General features: G+C 36.9%; 1 protein-coding gene across 1 annotated transcript in view; it reads right to left on the reverse strand.

Moving 5' to 3' along the window:
- LIPI (lipase I) overlaps positions 1 to 24,622 on the reverse strand; it is a 68,301-nt gene that overhangs the window by 30,908 nt on the left and 12,771 nt on the right. Inside the window, exons 5-7 of the mRNA XM_078358557.1 lie at positions 19,346 to 19,435; positions 18,197 to 18,364; positions 12,040 to 12,144 (exon numbers count right to left, since the gene is read on the reverse strand). Coding sequence (XP_078214683.1) covers positions 12,040 to 12,144; positions 18,197 to 18,364; positions 19,346 to 19,435 — 363 coding nt within the window. The remainder of the gene's footprint in view (positions 1 to 12,039; positions 12,145 to 18,196; positions 18,365 to 19,345; positions 19,436 to 24,622) is intronic.

The following is a 24,622-nucleotide window of genomic DNA, read 5'->3' on the forward strand; positions in this document are numbered from 1 at the left end:
TTAAAAAACATTAAGTGCACAAAGATCGTAATACAAGAAATAAAAACATTCTTATTTGCAGAAACATAATTGCTTACATAGAAAATCCCAATGAATTTATTTTTTAACCTAGAAATAATAAATGAATTCAGCAAGTCCCAGGAAATATTTCTAACATAAAAGATGCAATCTCATTTGGTTTTCTTTTCTCTTTTATTTTTTTTTATTGCATTTTAGGTTTTGGGGTACATGTACGGAACATGCAAGAAGTTTGCATAGGTACACACATGGCAGTGTGTTTTGCGGCCTTCCTCCCCTTCACCCACATCTGGCATTTCTCCCCAGGCTATTCCTCCCCACCTCCCCGCCCACTGTCCCTCCCCTCTTCCGCCAATAGACCCCAGTGTTTGGTACTCCCTTCCCTGTGTCCATGTTTTCTCATCTTTCATCACCCACCTACGAGTGAGAATATGCGGTATTTCATTTTCTGTTCTTGTGTCAGTTTGCTGAGAATGATGTTCTCCAGATTCATCCATGTTCCTACAAATGACATGAACTCATCATTTTTGACTGCTGCATAATATTCCATGGTGTATGTGTGCCACATTTTCCCAATCCAGTCTATCATCGATGGGCATTTGGGTTGGTTCCAGGTCTTTGCTATTGTAAACAGTGCTGCAATGAACATTCGTGTGCATGTGTCCTTATAGTAGAACGATTTATAGTCCTTTGAATATATACCCAGTAATGGGATTGCTGGGTCAATTGGAATTTCTATTTCTAAGGCCTTGAGGAATCGCCACACTGTCTTCCACAATGGCTGAACTAGTTTATACTACCACCAACAGTGTAAAATTGTTCCTATTTCTCCACATCCTCTCCAGCATCTGTTGTCTCCAGATTTTTTAATGATCGCCATTCTAACTGGCATAAGATGGTATCTCAATGTGGTTTTGATTTGCATCTCTCTAATGACCAGTGATGATGAGTATTTTTTCATGTTTGTTGGCCTCTTGTATGTCTTCTTTTGTAAAGTGTCTGTTCATATCCTTTGCCCATTTTTGAATGGGCTTATTTGTTTTTTCAGTAAATCTGTTTGAGTTCTTTGTAAATTCTGGATATCAGCCCTTTGTCAGATGGGTAAACTGCAAAACGTTTTTCCCATTCTGTTAGTTGCTGATTCACTCTAGTGACTGTTTCTTTTGCCGTGCAGAAGCTGTGGAGTTTCATTAGGTCCCATTTGTCTATTTTGGCTTTTGTTGCCAATGCTTTTGGTGTTTTGGTCATGAAGTCATTGCCTGCTCCTATGTCCTGAATGGTTTTGCCTAGATTTTCATCTAAGGTTTTTATGGTGCCAGGTCTTATGTTTAAGTCTTTAACCCATCTGGAGTTAATTTTAGTGTAAGGTGTCAGGAAGGGGTCCAGTTTCTGCTTTCTGCACATGGCTAGCCAGTTTTCCCAACACCATTTATTAAACAGGCAATCGTTTTCCCATTGCTTATTTTTGTCAGGTTTATCAAAGATTGTATGGTTGTAAATATGCTGTGTTGCCTCCAATGCCTCTGTTTTGTTCCATTGGTCTATATCTCTGTTTTGGTACCAGTACCATACTGTTTTGATTACTGTAGCCTTGTAGTATAGTTTGAAATCTGGTAGTGTGATGCCCCCCGCTGTATTCTTTTTGCTTAGAATTGACATGGCTATGCAGGCTCTCTTTTGGTTCCATATGAAGTTCATGGTGGTTTTTTCCAGTTCTGTGAAGAAAGTCAATGGTAGCTTGATGGGAATAGCATTGATTCTGTACATTACTTTGGGAAGTATAGACATTTTCACCATATTAATTATTCCTAACCTTGAACATGGAATGCTTCTCCATCTGTTTGTGTCCTCTGTTATTTCATTGAGCAGTGGTTTGTAGTTTTTCTTTAAGAGGTCCTTTTCATTCCTTGTGAGTTGTATTCCTAGGTATTTTATTGTTTTTGCAGCAGTTGTGAATAACAGTTCGTTCTTGATTTGGCTTTCTTTAAGTCTGTTATTGGTGTATAGGAGTGCTTGTGATTTTTGCACATTGATTTTATATCCTGAGACTTTGCTGAAGTTGCTTATCAGTTTCAGGAGTTTTTGGGCTGAGGCGATGGGGTCTTCTAGGTATACTATCATGTTGTCTGCAAATAGTAACAATTTGGCTTCCACCTTTCCTATATGAATACACTTTATTTCTTTTTCTTACCTGATTGCTCTGGCTAGAACTTCCAGTACTATATGGAATAGGAGTGGTGAAAGAGGGCATCCTTGTCTAGTGCCGGATTTCAAAGGGAATGGTTTCAGTTTTTGGTCATTCATTATGATATTGTCTGTTGGTTTGTCATAAATAGCTTTTATTACTTTGAACTACATTCCACCAATACCGACTTTATTGAAGGTTTTTAGCATAAAGGGCTGCTGTATTTTGTCAAATGCCTTCTCTGCATCGAGATAATCATGTGGTTTTTGGTTTTGGTTCTGTTTATGTGGTGCATTATGTTTATAGACTTGCATATGTTGAACCAGGCTTGCATTCCTGGGATGAATCCTACTTGATCATGATGGATATGTTTTTTGATGTGCTGTTGCAATCGGCTTGCCAGTATTTTATTGAAGATTTTTGCATCTATGTTCATCATGAATATTGGCCTGAAGTTTTCTTTTCTTGTTGGGTCTCTGCCGGGTTTTGGTAACAGGATGATATTGGTGTCATAAAATGATTTGGGAAGGATTCCCTCTTTTTGGATTATTTGGAATAGTTTCAAAAGGAATGGTACCAGCTCCTTTTTGTGTGTTTGGTAGAATTCGGCTGTGAACCCATCTGGACCAGGGCTTTTTTTTGTGTGGTAGTCTCTTAATTGCTGCCTCGACTTCAGACCTTGTTATTGGTCTATTCATAATTTCAGCTTCCTCCTGGTTTAGGCTTGGGAGAACACAGGTGTCCAGGAATTTATCCATTTCTTCCAGGTTTACTAGTTTATGTGCATAGAGTTCTTTGTAATATTCTCTGATGATGGTTTGAATTTCTGTGGAGTCTGTGGTAATTTCCCCTTTATCTTTTTTTTTTTTTTTTTTTTTTTGCATCTCTTTGGTTGTTCTCTCTTTTCTTTTTTATCAGTCTGGCTAGTGGTCTGACTATTTTGTTGATCTTTTTAAAAAACCAGCTCTTGGAACAATTGATTTTTTGAAGGGTTTTTTGTGTCTCTATCTCCGTCAGTTCTGCTCTGATCTTAGTTATTTCTTGTCTTCTGCTAGGTTTTGAGTTTTTTTAATCTTGCTCCTCTAGCTCTTTCAATTTTGATGATAGGGTGTCAATTTTAGATTTCTCAACTTTTCTCATATGGGCACTTATTGCTATATATTTTCCTCTAGAGACTGCTTTAAATGTGTCCCAGAGATTCTGGTATGTTGTGACTTTGTTCTCGTTGGTTTCGAAGAACTTCTTTATTTCTGCCTTCATCTCATTGTTTATCAAAGCAACATTCAAGAGCCAGTTGTTCAGTTTCCATGAAGCTGTGCAGTTCTGAGTTAGTTTCTGAATTCTGTGTTCTAACTTGATTGCACTATGGTCTAAGAGACTGTTGGTTATAATTTCAGTTGTTTTGCACTTGCTGAGGAGTGCTTTACTTCCAATTATGTGGTCAATTTTAGGGTAGATGTGATGTGGTGCTGAGAAGTATGTATATTCTCTGGATTTGGGGTGGAGAGTTCTGTAAATGTCTATCAGGTTTGCTTGTTCCAGGTCTGAGTTCAAGCCCTGGATATCCTTGATAATTTTCTGTCTTGTTGATCTGTCTAATATTGACAGTGGGGTGTTAAAGTCTCCCACTATTATTGTGTGGGAGTCTAAGTCTCTTTGTAAGTCACTAAGAACTTGCATTATATATCTGGGTGCTCCTGTATTGGGTTCATATATATTTAGGATTGTTAGCTCTTCTTTTTTTTTTTTTTAATTCTTTATTGGATTTTAGGTTTTGGGGTACATGAGCAGAGCATGTAAGACAGTTGCGTAGGAACACACATGGCAGTGTGCTTTTCTTTCCTTCTCCCCTTCACCACCATTTGACATTTCTCCCCAGGCTATCCCTCCCCACCTCCCCCTCCCACTGGCCCTCCCCTTTTCCCCCAAATAGACCCCAGTGTTTACTACTCCCCTTTCTGTGTCCATGTGTTCTCATTTTTCATCACCCGTCTATGAGTGAGAATATGTGGTGTTTCATTTTCTGTTCTTGTGTCAGTTTGCTGAGGATGACGTTCTCCAGATTCATCCATGTCCCTACAAACGACACAAACTCATCATTTCTGATTGCTGCATAATATTCCATGGTGTATATGTGCCATATTTTTCCAATCCAGTCTATTATCAATGGGCATTTGGGTTGATTCCAGGTCTTTGCTATTGTAAACAGTGCTGCAATGAACATTCGTGTGCATGTGTCCTTATAGTAGAACGATTTATAGTCTTTTGGATATATACCCAGTAATGGGATTGCTGGGTCAAATGGAATTTCTATTTCTAAGGCCTTGAGGAATCGCCACACTGTCTTCCACAATGGTTGAACTAATTTACACTCCCACCAACAGTGTAAAAGTGTTCCTTTTTCTTCACATCCTCTCCAGCATCTGTTGTCTCCAGATTTTTTAATGATCGCCATTCTAACTGGCGTGAGATGGTATCTCAATGTGGTTTTGATTTGCATCTCTCTGATGACCAGTGACGATGAGCATTTTTTCATATGATTGTTGGCCTCATATATGTCTTCTTTCATAAAGTGTCTGTTCATATCCTTTGCCCACTTTTGAATGGGCTTGTTTGTTTTTTCCTGTAAATCCGTTTGAGTTCTTTGTAAATTCTGGATATCAGCCCTTTGTCAGATGGGTAAACTGCAAAAATTTTTTCCCATTCTGTTGGTTGCCGGTCCACTCTAGTGACTGTTTCTTTTGCCATGCAGAAGTAGTGGAGTTTCATTAGGTCCCATTTGTCTATTTTGGCTTTTGTTGCCAATGCTTTTGGTGTTTTGTTCATAAAGTCCTTGACTACTCCTATGTTAGCTCTTCTTGTTGTATCGATCTTTTTACCATTATGTAATGAACTTTTTCATCTCTTTTGATCTTTGTTGCTTAAAGTCTATTTTATCAGAGATGAGTATTGCAACTCCTGCTCTTTTTTGCTCTCCATTTGCTTGGTAAATCTTCCTCCTTTTTTTTATTTTGAGCCTTTGTTTATCCTTGCATGTGAGATGGGTTTCCTGGATACAGCCCACTGATGGGTTTTGATTTGTTTAATCCAATTTGCCAGTCGGTGTCTTTTGATTGGTGCATTTAGTCCATTTACATTTAGGGTTAATATTGTTATGTGTGAATTTGATACTGCCATTTTGATGCTAGCTGGCTGTTTTGCCCGTTAGTTGATGAAGGTTCTTCATTTTGTTGATGCTCTTTAACATTTAGTGTGTTTTTGGAATGGCTGATACTGGTTGTTCCTTTCTATGTGTAGTGCCTCTTTCAGGAGCTCTTGTAAAGCAGGCCTGGTGGTGACAAAATCTCTGAGTACTTGCTTGTTCACAAAGGATTTTATTTTTTCTTCACTTATGAAGCTCAGTTTGGCTGGATATGTAATTCTGGGTTGAAAGTTCTTTTCTTTAAGAATGTTGAATATTGGCCTCCACTCTCTTCTTGCTTGTAGAGTTTCTTCCAAGAGATCTGCTGTGAGTCTGATGGGCTTCCCTTTGTGGGTGACCCAACCTTTCTCTCTAGCTTCCCTTAGTACTTTCTCCTTCGTTTCAACCTTGGTGAATCTGATGATTATGTGCCTTGGGGGTGCTCTTCTTGCAGAGTATCTTTGTGGTGTTCTCTGTATTTTCTGAATTTGATTGTTGGCCTGCCTTGCTAGGTTTGGGAAATTTTCCTGGATAATATCCTGAAGAGTATTTTCCAGCTTGAGTTTGTTCTCTTCGTCCCCTTTTGGTATACCTATCAAACATAGGTTAGGTCTCTTCACATAGTCCCACATTTCTTGGAGACTTTGTTCATACCTTTTTGGGTTTTTTTTTCTAATCTTCATTTCTCATTTTATTTCATTGAGTTGATCTTTGACCTCTGATATTCTTTCTTCTGCTTGGTCAATTCGACTGTTGAAACTTGTGCATGCTTTGCAAAGTTCTTGTGTTGTGTTTTTCAGCTCTTTCAATTTATTCATATTCCTCTCTAAGTTATCCATTCTTGTTGTCTTTTCCTCAAATCTTTTTTCAAATATTTTTTCAAGGTTCTTAGTTTCTTTGCATTGATTTATAACATGTTCTTTTAGCTCCCAGAAGTTTCTCATTACCCACCTTCTGAAGTCTGATTCCATCATTTCGTCACAGTCATTCTCCGTCTAGCTTTGTTCCTTTGCTGGTGAGGAGTTTTGGTCCTTTGTAGGAGGCGAGTTTCTCTGGTTTTAGGTGTTTTCCTCCTTTTTGCGCTGATTTCTTTCCGTCTTTGTGGATTTATCCACCTTCGTCTGAGTAGTTGCTGACTTTTCTATTGTTTCTCTGAGTGGACACCCAGATTGTTGATGATGAGGTATTTCTGTTACTTGGTTTTCCTTCTACCAATCTAGCCCCTCTGCTGTACAACTGCTGAGGTCCATTCCAGGCCCTGCTTGTCTGGGGTACACCTGTAGCAGCTGCAGAATGGTGAGGGATGCTACCAGTTTCTTCTTCTGCTATCTTTGTCCCAGAATGATGCCCACCTAATGTCAGTCTTATCAGTCCTTTTTGAGGTGACTCTGGATATACAGGGGTCAGGGAGCTGCTTGAGGAGATGGTCTGTACTTTATAGGAGCTCAAGTGCTGAGCTGTGAGCTCCGTTGTTCATTCAGGGCTGTTAGGCAGGTACATTTAAGTCTGCTACAGCAGAGCTCTTAAAACCCCTCTTTTCCTCAGATGCTCTGTCTTGGGGGGTTGGGCCTTTCTTTATGAGTGTCTGTTGCACTATACTGCCCAGCCAGGAGGCCGTCTAGTCATTATTTGCCTGCCAAGGCTCTGCCCTGCTGATGTGGTGTCCGCTCTGTTGCTGCGGGCTCTGCCCTGAAGCCACAGGCTTCAACACAGGCTCCGCCCTGCTGCCACTGGCTCCGTCTTGCAGCGGAATCTCTCTGTTAGGGCGGGTTGCCTCAGCAATGGCAGGCTGCATCAGCAATGGGAGTGTACCTCAGTAGGGGCAAATTGCCTCGGTAATGGTGAATGCCCCTTTCCCCACCGAGCTGCACTGTCCTGGGTTCAGCTGTGCCTGCAGTGAAACTCTCCACCCAGAGCATTTTGAATTGCCATTTTGTGTGTCCCTTTGGAGGTGAAACCCACCGAGCCTGCTCGCCTGGCTCCCTGCCTCAGGGCATCTTTCTTTTTTTTTAAGTTGAACAGTTGGCTCTCTACCAGGTGTTTCAGTCGCCCACTGTTACAGGACTGGGATCTGTGTGATTTTTTGTGCCACTAGCCACTGCACTGGCTCAAACGCCACTTCCCAGGAATCTCCTGGTCTGGATCACTGTCCAAGTCCTGTTTAATCAGATGGAGATGCTAATCTGCCCTCCCAAATCTCAGATTGCCAATTTAGCAGGGCACCCAGGCCAGTGTGCTTTGTGCGAATTGTTGTGGAGAGCCGCTGTGCTGTGGCACCAGCCGAAGCGGCCACAACAGCCAAAATGGCTGCGCTTGCATCCTGTGTTTTTCCTACACCTGGGAATTTCTTCGTTCTGTGGGCAACAAAGATCTGTCTGGAAATGCAGCTTTGACTCACCCTCTGAGCATTCACTGAGAGCTGCAATCCTGAGTTGTTCTTACTGTGCCATCTTGAATTCTCCTTCCACAATCTCATTTCTATTTACAAACAATGAATGTGGAGATACCAAAATTTAACAATACATTTTATAATTATCACCCCAAATGAATATGTTGTATACACATAACAAAAGATTCACAGTATCTATATGCTGAAAATCATAAAATGCTGATTGAAGAAATCAAAGAATCAAAGTATATTGAAAGACATACTATATTCATGAATTACAATATTTAGCATGATAAAAATATAAGCTCGCCCCAAATTGAAATATATGTCTAATAAATTTCTGTTGAAACCTCAGATAAATTTTTAGATATAAAAATCTGATGCTAAAATTTATATTAAAATGCACATACAGTAGAAGATCTAAAATAATCATGACAAAGAAGAATAAAGAGGCACTATATAGCTATATTAATTAAATGCTATGTGGTATCAGAAAAAAAAGGTGAACACATACGTAAGTAAAAAAGTATATGAATCAAAATATAAATCCAACACAAATGGGTACAAAAAATATATTTAACTGATCATTGATAAAGAAGCAAAAGCACTTAATAAAAGATAACCTTTCAACAAATGCTTCTGGAGATATACAAAAACTAAATATAAATGGATTTTAGCTGTCAATATAACACATATAACTATATAATTTTTAGAAAAAACATTACAGGAGAAAACCTTCAAGACTTAGGGCTCAACAAAGAGTTCTTAACATCTAAAGCAGGATACATTTCTAAAAGGAACTAATGATCAATAACTCTGCATCAGAACTAATCACTTTTTCTCTGACAACACTTTTGTGAAACAGATAAAAGACAAGTTACAGACTGTAAAAAAATATTTGCAGATCAAATACTTGACAACATATATAGTTTAAAAACTATATAAATAATTAACAAAAGTCAACAGCTTACAATCATACAATCTTTGATAAACCTGACAAAAACAAGCAATGGGGAAAGAATTCCCTATTTAATAAATGGTGTTGGGAAAACTGGCTAGCCATGTGCAGAAAGCAGAAACTGGACCCCTTTTTGACACCTTACACTAAAAGTAACTCCAGATGGATTAAAGACTTAAACATAAGACCTGGCACCATAAAAACCCTAGAAGAAAATATAGGCAAAACCATTCAGGACATAGGAGTAGGCAAGGATTTCATGACCAAAACACCAAAAGCATTGAAAGAAAAAGCCAAAATAGACAAATGGGACCTAATCAAACTCCACAGCTTCTGTACAGCAAAAGAAACAGTCATTAGAGTGAATCAGCAACCAACAGAATGGGAAAAAATTCCTGCAGTCTACCCATCTGACAAAGGGCTGATATCCAGAATGTACAAAGAACTCAAACAGATTTACAAGAAAAAAAAAACAAACAAGCCCATTCAAAAATGGGCAAAGGATATGAACAGACACTTTACAAAAGAAGACATACATGAGGCCAACAAACATATGAAAAAATGCTCATCATTGGTCATCAGAGAAATGCAAATTAAAACTACATTGAGATACCATCTCACACCAGTTAGAATGGCAATCATTAAAAAATATGGAGACAACAGATGCTGGAGAGGATGTGGAGAAATAGGAACACTTTTACACCACTTGTGGGAGTGTAAATTAGTCCAGCCATTGTTGAAGACAGTGTGGCGATTCCTCAAAGACCTAAAATAGAAATTCCATTTGACCCAGCAATCCCATTACTGGGTATATATCCAAAGGACTATAAATTGTTCTACTATAAGGACACATGCACACGAATGTTCATTGCAGCACTGTTTACAATAGCAAAGACCTGGAACCAACCCAAATGCCCATCGATGATAGACTGTACTGGAAAAGTGTGGCACATATACACCATGGAATATTATGCAGCAATCAAAAACAATGAGTTCATGTCCCTTGTAGGGACATGGATGAATCTGGAGAACATCATTCTCAGCAAACTGACACAAGAACAGAAAATGAAATACTGCATATTCTCACTCATAGGCGGGTGATGAACAATGAGAAGACATGGACACAGGAGAGGAGCACTACACACTGGGGTCTATTGGGGGAATAGGGGAGGGACAGCGGGTGGGGAGCTGGGGAGGAATAGCATGGGCAGAAATGCCAGATGTGGGTGAAGGGGAGGAAAACAGCAAATCACACTGCCATGTGTGTACCTATGCAACTATCTTGCACGTTATGCACATGTACTCCAAAACCTAAAATGCAATCAAAAAGCCCAATTAAAAAATGTCCAAAAGACATGAATGTACGTTTTACCAAAGATGATAAAAAGAAATAGTCAATATAATCAGCCATCAAGGCAATAAATATTAAAACCACTGAAGTATTATGTATGCATGTCAAAATGTGTAAGAGTTTTTAAAAATAATGACAACACCACATTTTGAGAAAAATTAGGAAAATTAGATCACTTATATTTTAAATGGGAGAATTTAGTAAAGTGGTACAGTCACACCAAAAAAGTCAAATATTTTCACAGCTAAATGTGCAATTAGGTTCTGTCCCAGCAATAGCACTCCTAGGGATTTAAGACAGATAAATGAAGACATATTCACACAAAAACTTATACACAATATTCATAGCAAATTTATTTGTCATAGCCAAAATCTAAAAACATCCCAGATGCTCTTCAACAGGTAGTTGGTTAAACAGATGGTGCTGTATCCTATATCTATGTAAATGTTTATGTATATTCTATATGTAATATCTATATATAGAGATATATAATATAGATATATATATCATGATCAATATATAGATATGTCTATCAATAGATATAGAGATATTATGTATCTCTAGAAAGAGTTACATAATATAGATATATATTATATAGATATCAATATATACTGATTATCTAACAATGGAGATAGAGGTATATTACCATGGAATACTACTCAGCAAATAAAGTATAATGAATCATTGATACATTCTACATGGATGAACCTCCTCCAGGAAATTATGCTGAATGAAAAAATAAGCCAATTAGAAAAGTCACTTGCTGGATGGTTCCCTTTATATAACATTCTTGAAATAACAAAGTTCTAGGAATGTATGAATGGATAGCAGGAATTGGAAACCAACAAGTGGGGGGATGGTGCAGGTAGTTATATAAGCACAATACAAGGATTCCTTGTGGTGATGAATTGTTTAGAATCTTCACTGCAGTGGTAGATACATAGCCCTATAAATGTGATTTTTTTATATGGAGTCAAATACACACATAGCCACATACACACAGGCAAGTGTGTAGGGAAATCTGATTTAGATGGGTGGATTTTATCAATGTCAATATCCTGCTGGTGATACTAGACTATGGCATTGCAAAATATTTCCATTTAAGAAAACTAAAGTATTCATAGTATCTCTGTATTATTTCTTACATCTACATGTAAATCTAAAATTAACTCAATAAAATTTTTAATTTGAAAAATGGACAGCCCCAATTCTGTTTGATAGGATGCATCACTAATGTCTGAAGAATAATATATTGAAGTTGGTAGTGACTGTGACTGGAAAACATTAACAATGACTGACCCAAAATATTTTATTAGAATTTATTAGAATTAAGTATTTATCTCTCAGTAATCAAAATCAATGACAGGAATTTAAAACTTCCTCCATAATTCTTCACATAAAGAAGACTCATTTTATTTACAAAGCAATTCCAATTTTTCATTTCCAAACAGAATAATTTTGCATTTTTAATACCTCCTCATAAATCTAATTTTGTATTATTTCTATGAGATTCTCTCTTGTTCTACAAGCTTTCTCCTTTTGTCTAACTCTAAATGAATTATGAGCATTACTGCTTTCTTTACTTTATTTATATTTATATATTAATAATTTAGTTTTGGTTTTTAAATGGGTGTTCATACTATATATAGAGGCCAAAATAACATCATTTTAGATGTCAAAATAACTCTAGAGGTGAAAAGAATAATATGTAAATTTGGGATGAGGGAGTACAAACTTGATTGTTTCTTTGGAAAAAAATGCTACACAAGCACCTGTTCATTTTATCTAAAATATCAAGTCCTTAGTAGAATTTGTCTAATTGGCTATAGCAAATTTTAAATTTGCCCGAAAGAACACAGTGGACTTTGAGTGGGTGCAAAGAACACTTTGAATCAAATGCAAATAAGTACAAAAAAAACAATAATTTGTTTATGTGTTAAAAGTGTTAATTACTTACTACAGAATGGATATGTGCCACTAGTATCCAAAAACACAGTGGTCCTAAGTGGTCTTTCTTCCATTCTTTCTTTTAAAACATCTTTAAATAGCTTGGCTTGATAACCTGACATTTGAAAAATAAAACATTAGAAATTGGACATCCATTAAATAGCATATAAAAATGTCAAATCACTAAAGTAATTAAGTACATAAAACCATCATGATGATCATCATGGATTTTGATAACTTACAAAGAATTGTTTTCAAGTAATATAGCATTCTAGTTATTTTAATTATGGTAACAACTCGTAATTTCAGGATTCACAAATAAATCTGCTTCCTGAACAATCTTATCAAAGCTTGGCATACTCCATATGGCTATAGTCCATTTTTAGAAGTTTTACTATTATAAATTCAGAATTTTACTTGTAATTCTTTACAATAAATAAGCAGAGTAAATTGACTACATAAAACATAGAGTATAGCTCCATGAGTATAGCTCCCTCATTCTCCCATACATATAATACATACAGATATGGTATGCATGTATATATGTTATTTATACTATATATATGTATTATAGACGTATTTTCAATGTACTATATATTGTATATATTATATACATATTTCAGATACATATGTGCACATGTAGAATATTTATTATATATAACATACTGATATATTGATAAAAATTTAAAAATTAACTTTATATTAATATATATTTCATATGCTTCATGTATTTCTTTGTTCCCACATTGCTACCTCCAAATTTGAGATTTGAATATGGTAGAAAGAACAGTAAATTAAAAATTCAGGAACTTGAGGAAGATGGCGCTGTAGGACCAACTAAGGATTGCACCTCCCAGTCAATCCACAGAGGGTGAGTGGATGCCGCATTTCCATACAGATCTTTATTGTCCACAGATTAGGAGATTCCCAGGTGCAAGAGCCCCATGGGCCGTGCGGCAGTTTTGGGCTGGCGCGGCTGATTGGGCTGAGGCCGCAGTACACCGACACTCCATACAAAATACGCGGGTTTGGTTGCCCTGTTAAACCAGCAATTGGAGATTTTGGAAGGCAGATTAGTACATTCATCTGATTAAACGAGACTTAAACAGAAAGCCAGCCCAGGAGATTCCCAGGCAGCAACGTGGTTTGAGCCTGCACAGTGGGTCGCTGCACAGAAAATCACACAGATCCTGGTGCCCTTGCAGCAGGTGACTGGAACACCTGGGAGAGTCAACCACTCAACTTAAAGAAAAAAGGGGGCTCTGAGGCAGGGAGCCAGGGGATCAGGCTCGGCGGGTCCCACCCCCACAAAAACAAACAAAACAGCAATTGGAAATGCTTGGTGTTGAGAGTTTCATGACAAGCACAGCAAAGCCCAGGATGGTGCAGCTTGGAGGGGGAGGGGCATCCGCCATTACCAAGGCACTCAACCCCTACAGAGCTACACTGTTATTGCTGATGCAGCCTGCCATTGCCGAGGCAACCTGCTGTTGCCAGGGCAACCTGCAATAACAGAGAGAGTCTGCCACTACAGAGGCAAGCACACCCATATAAACAGGACTACAGGGAATTACACACAACAGCAGGGCGGAGCCCATGACAGCAGGGTGGAACTCACGGCAGCTCAGCATAGCCACTGCAGGCAAGCAGTGATTAGACTGCCCCCTTGATGGGCAGGACAGTGCAACAGTTACTCATAAATGGAACCCTAACTCCCCAGGACAGATCACCTGAGGAAAAAAAAAGGGCTTAATGAGATCTGCTGCAGCAGACTTAAACGTACCTGCCTAGCAGCCCTGAATGAACAATGGAACTCACAGCTCAGCACTTGAGCTCCTATAAAGTACAGATAGTCTCCTCAAGCAGCTCCATGACCCTTGTATATCCAAAGAGTAACCTCTCAAAGGACTGATCAAACTGACATATGGCAGGCATCATTCAGGGACAAAGATAGCAGAATAAAAATCTGGTAGCAACCCTCACAGTTCTGCAGCTGCTACAGGAGTTCCCCCGGCAAGTAGGGCCTGGAGTGGACCTCAGCAGTCCTACAGCAGTGGGGCCAGAAAGTTAGAAGGAAAACTAAGAAACAGAAATACTTCATCAACAACAATCTAGACGTCCACTCAGAGACCCAATCCAAAAATCAGCAACCACTCAGAGGACAGGTGAATAAATCTGCAAAGATGGGAAGAAACCAGTGCAAAAAGGAGGAAAACACCCAAAACCAGAACACCTCACCTCCTACAAAGAACCAAAACTCCTCACCAACAAGGGAACAAAGCTGGATGGAGAATGAGTGTGATGAAATGACAGAATCAGACTTCAGAAGGTGGGTAATGAGAAAATTCCGAGAGCTAAGAGAACATGTTCTAAATCAATGCAAAGAAACTAAGAACCTTGAAAAAAGATTTGAGGAAATGATAACAAGGATGGACAACTTACAGAAGAATATGAGTGAATTGAAAGAGCTGAAAAACACAATACGAGAACTTCGAGAAGCATGAACAAGTTTCAACAGCTGAATTGACCAAGCAGAAGAAATGATATCAGAAGTCAAACATCAACTCAATGAAATAAAATGAGAAGCCAAGATTAGAGAAGAAAAGCACAAAAAGAAATGAACAAAACCTCCAAGAAACGTGGGACTATGTGAAGAGACCTAATCTATGTTTGATAGGTGTCCCTGAATGTGATGAAGAGAATGAATCCAAGCTGGGAAATACTCTTCAGGATATTACCCAGGAAAATTTCCCCAACAACCTAGCAAAGCAGGCCAATATTCAAGTCCAGAAAATATAGAGAACACCACAAAGATATTCCGCAAGAAGAGCAACCCCAAGGCACACAATCATCAGATTCACCAGGGTTGAAATGAAGGAGAAAATGCTAAGGGCAGCCTAAGACAAAGGTTGGGTCACCCACAAAGGGAAGCCCATCAGACTCACAGCAGATCTCCGGGCAGAAACCCTACAAGCCAGAAGAGAGTGGGGGCCAATATTCAACATCCTTAAAGAAAAGAACTTTCAATCCAGAATTTCATATCCAGCCAAACTGAGCTTCATAAGTGAGGGAAAAATAAAATCCTTTCAAACAAGCAAGTACTCAGAGATTTTGTCACCACCAGGCCTGATTTACAAGAGCTCCTGAAAGAGGCACTACACATAGAAAGGAACACCCAGTACCAGCCCTTCCAAAAACACCATATGCTAAAGAGCATCAACAAAATGAAGAATCTGCATCAACTAATGGGCAAAACAACCAGCTAGCATCAAAATAGCAGTATCAAATTCACATATAACAATATTAACCCTAAATGTAAAGGGCTAAATGCACCAATCAGAAGACACAGACTGGCAAATTGGATAAAAATCCAAAACCCATCAGTGTGTGCTGTATCCAGGAAACCCATCTCACATGCAAGGATACACAAAGGCTCAAAATAAAGGAATGGAGGAAGATTTACCAAGAAAATGGAGAGCAAAAAAGAGCAGGAGTTGCAATTCTCATCTCTGATAAAATAGACTTTAAAGTAACAAAGATCAAAAGAGTCAAAGAAGGACATTACATAATGGTAAAAGGATCAATACAACAAGAAGAACTAATGATCCTAAATATATATGAACCCAATACAGGAACACCCAGATATATAGGGCAAGTGCTTAATGACTTACAAAGAGACTTAAGACTCCCAGACAATAATAGTGGGAGACTTTAATACTCCACTGTCAATATTAGACAGATCAACCAGACAGAAAATTAACAAGGAGACCCAGGGCTTGAACTCAGACCTGGAACAAGGAAACCTGATAGACATTTACAGAACTCTCCACCCCAAAGCCACAGAATATACATTCTTCTCAGCACCACATCACACCTACCCTAAAATTGACCACATAATTGGAAGTAAAGCGCTCCTCAGCAAATGCAAAACAACTGAAATCATAACAAACAGTCTCTCAGACCATAGTGCAATCAAGTTAGAACACAGAATTCAGAAACTAACTCAGAACTGCACAGCTTCATGGAAACTGAACAACTGGCTCTTGAATGTTGCTTTGATAAACAATGAGATGAAGGCAGGAATAAAGAAGTTCTTCGAAACCAACGAGAACAAAGTCACAACATACCAGAATCTCTGGGACACATTTAAAGCAGTCTCTAGAGGAAAATATATAGCAATAAGTGCCCATATGAGAAGAGTGGAGAAATCTAAAATTGACAGTGTGGCGATTCCTCAAAGACCTAGAAGTAGAAATTCCATTTGACCCAGCAATCCCATTACTGGGTATATATCCAAAGGACTACAAATCTGCCTACTATAAGGACACATGCACATGAATGTTCATTGCAGCACTGATTTTACAATAGCAAAGACCTGGAACCAACCCAAATGCCCATTGATGATAGACTGTACTGGAAAAATGTGGCACATATACATCATGGAATATTATGCAGCAATCAAAAAAACGATGAGTTCGTGTCCCTTGTAGGGACATGGATGAATCTGGAGATCATTCTCAGCAAACTGACACAAGAACAGAAAATGAAATACTGCATATTCTCACTCATAAGCGGGTGATAAACAATGAGAACACATGGACACAGGGAAGGGAGCACTACACATTGGGATCCATAGGGGGAATTAGGGGAGGGACAGTGGGGGGAGGGAGTGGGGAGAGATAGCATGGGGAGAAATGCCAAATGTGGGTGAAGGGGAGGAAGGCAGCAAAACACACTGCCATATGTGTACATATGCAACTATCTGGCATGTTCTGCACATGTACCCCAAAACCTAAAATGCAATTAAAAAAAAAGAATTCAGGCCGGGCGCGGTGGCTCAAGCCTGTAATCCCAGCACTTTGGGAGGCCAAGGCGGGTGGATCACGAGGTCAACAGATCGAGACCATCTTGGTCAACATGGTGAAACCCAGTCTCTACTAAAATTACAAAAAATTAGCTGGGCACGGTGGTGCGTGCCTGTAATCCCAGCTGCTCGGGAGGCTGAGGCAGGAGAATTGCCTGAACCCAGGAGGCGGAGATTGCGGTGAGCTGAGATCGCGCCATTGCACTCCAGCCTGGGTAACAAAAGTGAAACTCCGTCTCAAAAAAAGAAAAGAATTCAGAAGTTTTACTCAAGTTCTAATTGATGCCTTTATATAATCTATATATTTACTCGGTTATAATTTTCTTATTATATGAAAGAAGGTTGGAACCAGAAAAGCAATCCACAACAGGAAGCCTGAAGGAAGCTAATCCCACATGATATCTTATAGACAGAAGAGGTCTAAAAGAAAAATCAAATTGGCAAAGCCTGCACAGTGCATACCCCTCCCAGAGTGTTCTCTGTGTATGTTAATCCTGCTTCAGTGTATGGTTTAATTTAGCCTATATAATCACTACCCATTCCTGGAACCCCTTTAGCATTGGAAACATTTCTGGAAAATCCTGCCATGATACTGACCAGATGTTTACAGGCTCATGTCATCCTTGAGTCCAGTGCTCTCTTTGAAAATCCCTGAGCAAATAGCCTCTGAAATTCTTTCCAGTTCTAGTATTATATATTTATGTGGATTCTTTTTTCTCTATGATTTCCTATTGCTAATAGAAAATAAGCACTAATTTTCTCTATAATTTCCTTTAAAAAAGGTTTTAGTTATCAGAAGTAGCAATACTTGACTGCTCTTACCAAGCTTTATCCATTTAGAAGGTGTGAACCATGTATGATTCATGTCTACTTGCTGATAGCAAATGAGAAGCTAACCATGGTTCACATCTCTTCACTTGCTCCTTAGATCCCCCATTAAAAAAATAACAAACCTGAGTGTTAACAAGGCCATGCAAGTTTCATTCTTTAAGTGAAAATATAGTTGGATGATAGTTAGATGTTTCTGTACATCAAGAACAAGGATCATTATAAAGCCACCCAATTTGCCTACAGCACTGAACATAAAAAAGCAGTTGATGAAGTTCCTCTAATTCAATATATTAAAAATGTTTAGTATAGAATGAAATATTTACTCTGTACCACATCTCTACGGATAATTTTTTCCATAAAATGGTAATGTATTAACAAGTAGAGTGCACAGTTTAGCTTCCTGCAGAAAATACCAACAATTATGTTATACATATTAAAAAAGAATGATAGTAACTGTAACAATCTCTCTTACCCAGCCAAGGGCATGATTTATTGATAAAACTGCCACAGTCCACACATAAGCTAGTCTTGTAATCTTTGTATGATTGACAAGGAAATGAAATAAAATTGCAGTTTGTTTCCAAAGATGCCATGAACAAGTGAACTGCTCTCTGGTGGTTGCATTTAATGAATTCAATTCCTTAAGGGTTAAAAAAAAAAAGCAAAACAACAGTAGATGTATTAAGGTATGTTCACATACATTTAAAAGCAAAGTAAAGATGAAGTTTTACTAAATACTATGTATCATAGGAATATCGCTGACTTTAATACACAGTTTTATCTCAAATCGCTAAACATATAGTATCAATGAAAACTTAAATTTAGCACTTTTTTGCATATTTATAATAAATTTTTAAAGTAATAATTAACACAGCAGAAAGGTTTAATTTCAGTGTTTCACAAGCCCTACACAGTGCACCTTTACTTAATAACTAGCATACATATCTTTTCCTTCTAATCCTTCACTCCTAACATTTTCACCTGATGACAAAGATGACTATGAAACCAGATGACATTAGAACTTTATTACCATCCTTTTCTTTTCCAACCATTTTTCTAACTTTGCACATCCTCATCCTTTTCACCAAACTTCTTCTACTACGGTGGCCTTTGGTCACGTGTTATTTGACCAGTTGCCATTATGGACCTAAAAGCATTTCTTGCAATGGCTCTGATGTGAGCCAAATTCCACACCATGGGGAAGTTGCTCAGCTGTCTTTATGGACAGAACAACCAAGTATCAAGAGTTTTCAAATTTGTCTTTATACAGTAATACTGTGATGGTTAAGATTAACTCCTGAGATTAAAATTGTTTTATATGATACTTTAGCTGTGTGTGCTTCCTCAATGACTTGACTTCTCCTAATGTTTAAAACAATGAACTAAAATTATTAAAAATATAATATAAGAGGTCTTATCCATGACCAAATTGGATGTCTACTGGTAACCTTTATGAACTAAGCACAATAAAATTAAACCATAGTCAACCAATAACTCTCCTGAGTCATGAGAAATGGTGAGGAAATCAAAACACTGCCTACAGATTAAAAGGAGAAGAGTAAGCTATTTTCTTTCATTATTTCAAATATTATGTAATTCATTCAAAAATCTCTCAGTATACCTGAGAAAATTGATTTAGGACAGCCGGGTTGTTTATTTCCTCCATTTGGATAAAAATCTATGTGGCCCAAGGGCTCTTGAATGCCTAAACCTGAGAAGAAAAGCACCCAAGAGTCATAACGTGTACATAATTAGGGGAGCAGCTTGCATAAAACAAAATATCCTATAAAATCCATGGAAAGTTACTCTTTAAATATTAGAACTGAAAATAAAATAAGCACTATTTTTATAAGAATAATTTTTTCTGCTATAAATTCTTCACAAAAAGTATATTTAGCTAATTTAATATATTTTCCAGTCACCAGTTTACTATGGGTGAGTCACAGTTTTTTGTACGATGAATGTGTAAGTGAAAAAAGAAATGGAGCAAAATTCCTTAAAGTGGAAAATACTTTTTTATTGGATGGAAACCATAATAAACAAGTAAAAATACAGTATGTCAAATAATAAGTCCTATGGAGAAGAGTTAAGTAGAACAGGAAGAGGACAGGAAGGGTCTAATGAGGGCGGTATTTTCATGTTTAAGTCATTTGGTTAAGGAATTTGCCACTTGAAGTTGGAGTGGAGCAAAAATGTGGAGGATGTGAGGCAGTGAGCCCAGGGGATATTTGCATGAGTATGCTTGGGGTATTCATAGAAGCCAGTATGGCTAAAGCCTAATCTGTAAGACAGAGCTTCGGAGCAAATGAAGCCAAGTCCTACAGTGGGCCTTTTCCATCAGTGTGATGATATGCTTTCATTTTGGGTCATAATTCCTAAGACCTGCTGGTGCTGGATTCACTAACTGGAAAAAATCTAAAAACTAAGCTACCTCAGCTGGAGCAGTTTAAGTCGGAGTGACATGAAACACATAGCTTTGATTCAAGGGCCTATGTAGCCCTGTAGATCCTTAGAGCACAGGTGAATGTACAGATTCTGAGCCTATTACCAGCATATAACTCAGAGAAGCCTTAACAATGAAAAGGACTAGCAAACCCAGAATACTCAGAACTCTGATTTGATATAAAATTATGCCACCAAATAAGATTACAATGCTTTACTCTGGGGCACAAAACATTTACTGCAACATAGTGAACTCACGAAAGAGATCAGTAATAGATTTAGCATAAAACAAAGATAAACACAGGGGTCTGGCAAAAAGGGTTTAGATGCCACAACTTGACTTAGTTCTAGGATGTTAACAGAACCCCTAGTGAGTTGTTAGAAGGACATGAGAACACTGGGCATGTACACTGAGACTGGGGAGAGGGGAGAGGAGCACTGTTTAATGCCTAAGGAAAGACAAAGGACAACCTAGATGACTTCATGACAAGTTCCCTTATAGAATCCAGGGAAGAATACGTATGACTCGATTGGGACAATGGTGAGGATATGCTAGACAGTCTGTCCTAACATCCCATCATCCTCTTAGCTTGTGGAATTTAAGCAAGGAAAGGCATGTTTCCCAAATAACTAAAAAGTTTTTAAAAACAAGATCAAAAATTAACAGCATTAGAGATCTGTGAAATGTCCTCATATATGAACTTGACATGGAGTTCCAAGACTAGTGGTTTCCAGTTTGGAACCATCACTTTCTCTAACCTGCCACCGAAGGAGACTCAAACCAATAGGACTGCTTAGGAATCTGGGGGGAGCAAAAGAAATTTGTCATTAACTTACAAGCAGCCCTTGATGCAGTTGTACCACATCTTTAGTAATAAATGGTCTTGTCAAGCTTTTTAATTTTAGGAATGTGGCTTCTTATTTGGGTTTTCATTTATATTTTTTCTTACTGACTTTAAGAACTTCTTATATGCTTATTGTCTATTTGGAATGTCTCTTTCATAATGTCCTGACTTTTTCTTAACTAGGTTATATTCATCTTTATTATTGGCTGATAGTGGGTTTTTATCTCTTTTCCTGCTTTTTTTTTAACAACTTGCTGTTCATATCCTTAAAGTCTTCATGACATTCTCAATCTTTATATAATCTGACATTTTAATCTTTTCATTTGGGTTAGAGGTTTTCGTGTATTTTGGGAAAATGTTATTCATTATTCCAGTGTTATAAAGGTTTCAAAAATAGCTCATAAACTATTTATTTTCCTTTCACATTTATGCACACCACAAGGGAAGCATTTTTGTGTTTCACATGAGTTTAAGGCTTTTCTAAACCTCAGAATCCAGTTGACTGAAACAGAACCACTTAGTTACTGATAATAGTTGTGTCTTCTCTTTTTGTCCTTTGTTTCCTGTCTCTGAGAATTTATTTTTAAAAGAAATATAAGAAGTTCAATAATTCTATGTTCCTTTCATTATATGGAAAGAAGGCAAAAGTGATATAAATAAATTTTAAAATGATAACTAATTTTTATCATTTCCAAAGTGCAAATGTTGGATTTTTAAAGCATCTGCAATTCATAATTTTTATTCAAGTAATCTTTTGGTATGTTTCATATTTGCTCTATGTCTATTTCTATGTGTTTATTTTGTTTAATTCTTAACTTTCTAAGATAGATGCTTAGATTATTGATTTTCAGCCTTTCAAGGTAGCTGCATTCTAACCTATACATTTACTTCTAGCAATGGCTTTTGCTGAATCCAAAATTAATATGAAATAATGTGAATATTATTCAATTCAAAATATTTTGTATTTCCATTATTATTTATTATATTATTCATTAGTTACTTTAAAATGTTTTTTCACTTTCTCAAAAATATATTGATTTTAGTTATATATCTGTTATTTATTTGGATTAAGTGCACTAAAGATAGAGAAGATTATGATTTCTATACTTTGAAATATTTGAAAATAGATTTAAGGTTCAATATATGCTGAATTTTGGGTAAAATAGCCATGTGTGTTTCAGAAGACTATAAATTCTTCAGTTCTAAGGTGTAATGTTCTATTAATGTCTATTATATCAATTGATTTAATTAAAATTATTCACTATGATTATGCAGTTGCCCTTTAACAATGCATTTCTGTCAATATTGCATTACGTATTTTGAAGCTGTGTTATAAGGTACATAGAAACTGGAATTGTTATATCTTCCTTGTGAATTCAATGTTTTATCGCTTTAAAGTCTGTCCACATTTTTAGTAGTTTATGTGATAAAATCAATTTCGTCTATTATAGATTGATCACCAGTTGGAGGATAATATCTGCATATATTTTTTATCACCATTCTACTTTCAAATATTCAGCTTCCTTGCTTTTATATAGGCATTTACTAAATAAGAGTGGGATTTTAACTTTTTAATAAAGTGAGACAACCACAATATTTTAATTCAAGGATAAGGCTATTTATCTTAACTGTATAGTTGTGTTTAATTTTACCATTTTATTATCTACCTTCTATTTGCTTCACCTGTTGCATGTATTCTTTCTCTCTTTTCTTTCCTTCTTTTAGGCTTCATAAAAATTATATTCAATTTCTGTCCTTGATTAGCTTGAAAGTACTCTTTTATTATATTCTTGCTAGATACCCTAGAGATTCAACATGAATACTGAACTTACGAACATCAAATGTTAAAGGTCATTTTTACCTTCTTCTGTACAATGAAATGGAGAAAGCTTGAAATTCATTTACCACCTGAAATCATATGCTATTTTTAACTTATTTTAATTATCTATATATTTAAAGTCCCATAAAACATTATTAACAGTATTTTATGCTATCAGCATAAGTTTAGATTTAACTAGTTCACTGTTCTTCCCTCCAAAATAGGGACGATCTAAGAATAATTTTCATTCTGCCTGAAGAATACCTTTCTGCTCATGACTGTCTGAAGAGTAACCTTTCTGCTCATGACAGTTTCTCTCCAGTTTAAATTTGTCTGACACAAAATACATGTATTGTTGAAACAGATTGGGATACTATCTTAGCAGTTGTTTCTATTCACCATATGGTAGCAATCATTCTGTTGTTTTCTCGATCCCACTGTTTCTGTGGAGAACTCTGTTATAACTATGGTCAAATTTATTCATCTTATTTAAATAGATCTGTATGCTTTGATGATGGCTGTTTATGCAATTCACTATTATTCATCTCAATGGAGATTAATCTTTATTATTTTTCTGATTGAATGGAATTAATTGGGCATTTTGAATTTGTATAGTGATTCTATTAGTTTGGAAAAATTATGAGATAATATCTCTTTAAATATTGCTTCTGTTTCATTTTTCTGCCCCTTTATTCTGGAATTCTAATACGACATAATTTACCTTCTCATTGCATATACTATACATCTCTTAACTATCAATCTATATTGTCCATTCTTTGGTACCCATTTGCTTCAGCCTAGAAATTTACTTTTCACCTACTTTTTAGTTCACTCACTCACTCTCTCTTTATCTATTTCTAATTTTCTGTTAAATCTATTCAATGGATGTCAATTATTTTACCTTTTAGGGTAAGAATTTTCATTTTTCAAATATAATTAATAACATTTATACTTATTTTCTGTTAAAATTTTTAGTCTTATCTTCTACCTTTTTAAAAATATTAATAGCAAAAACCACAATTACTTTTGCAGCAACCTAATAATAAGCACATTTTCTTTATAGCCAGTATATAATAATTCCAGTACCTGGAGGCCTATAGTTCTTGTTTATTGACTGTTGTTTCTGCTGGTTCTCATTCAGGCTGTGTTGCTCCAAGTGTGCCTGGTTATCTTGGATGCTAAACATTTATTTTAAAATGTTTTCATAAAGATAATTTGAGACTGAATTATGTGAATTTTCTACAAAGAAGGCTACTGTTTGCCTCTGTCAGATAACTAGGAGCTCTAATGATTCAGAATCTACTTAAACAAAAACTCAGTAAATGTGCTTTTGAAGGGGCAACTCAGATAACTAGACGCTTGCTGCAGATCATAATAAGGCCGGTTTGTTCAGCTTTACCCAAGCTCCTATAATGTCCTTGGGGTTCCAAACAAGAATAACAGATGATATGTTTTGCAAACCCAATATGAGGATTTCAAAAGCATCTATCTTTTGGGTATTGGACTGATCATTTTCCCCAACATCTCAGCAAGAATATTTGCCCAAATTACCTAATCCACAAATCTAAGGTCACATGACTTTTTGAACACCAACAACTGAATAAAAATAAGGATTATTGTCAAGCAGAAAATGGGATCATTGTCTAGCATTCAAGGAAAAGGAAGTCTACCAGGTATGTGTTGAGTCCACATATCTCATTCAGAAATTTCTCAGGACAGGTACATATGCAGCATCAAACATTTGTTTCTTACTTGGAATAGTCATAAAAAGATCAATCAAAAGATCAATCAA

This window comes from Callithrix jacchus, chromosome 21 (genome assembly GCF_049354715.1).
Source record: "Callithrix jacchus isolate 240 chromosome 21, calJac240_pri, whole genome shotgun sequence".
In the NCBI taxonomy this organism is placed as follows: domain Eukaryota; kingdom Metazoa; phylum Chordata; class Mammalia; order Primates; family Cebidae; genus Callithrix; species Callithrix jacchus.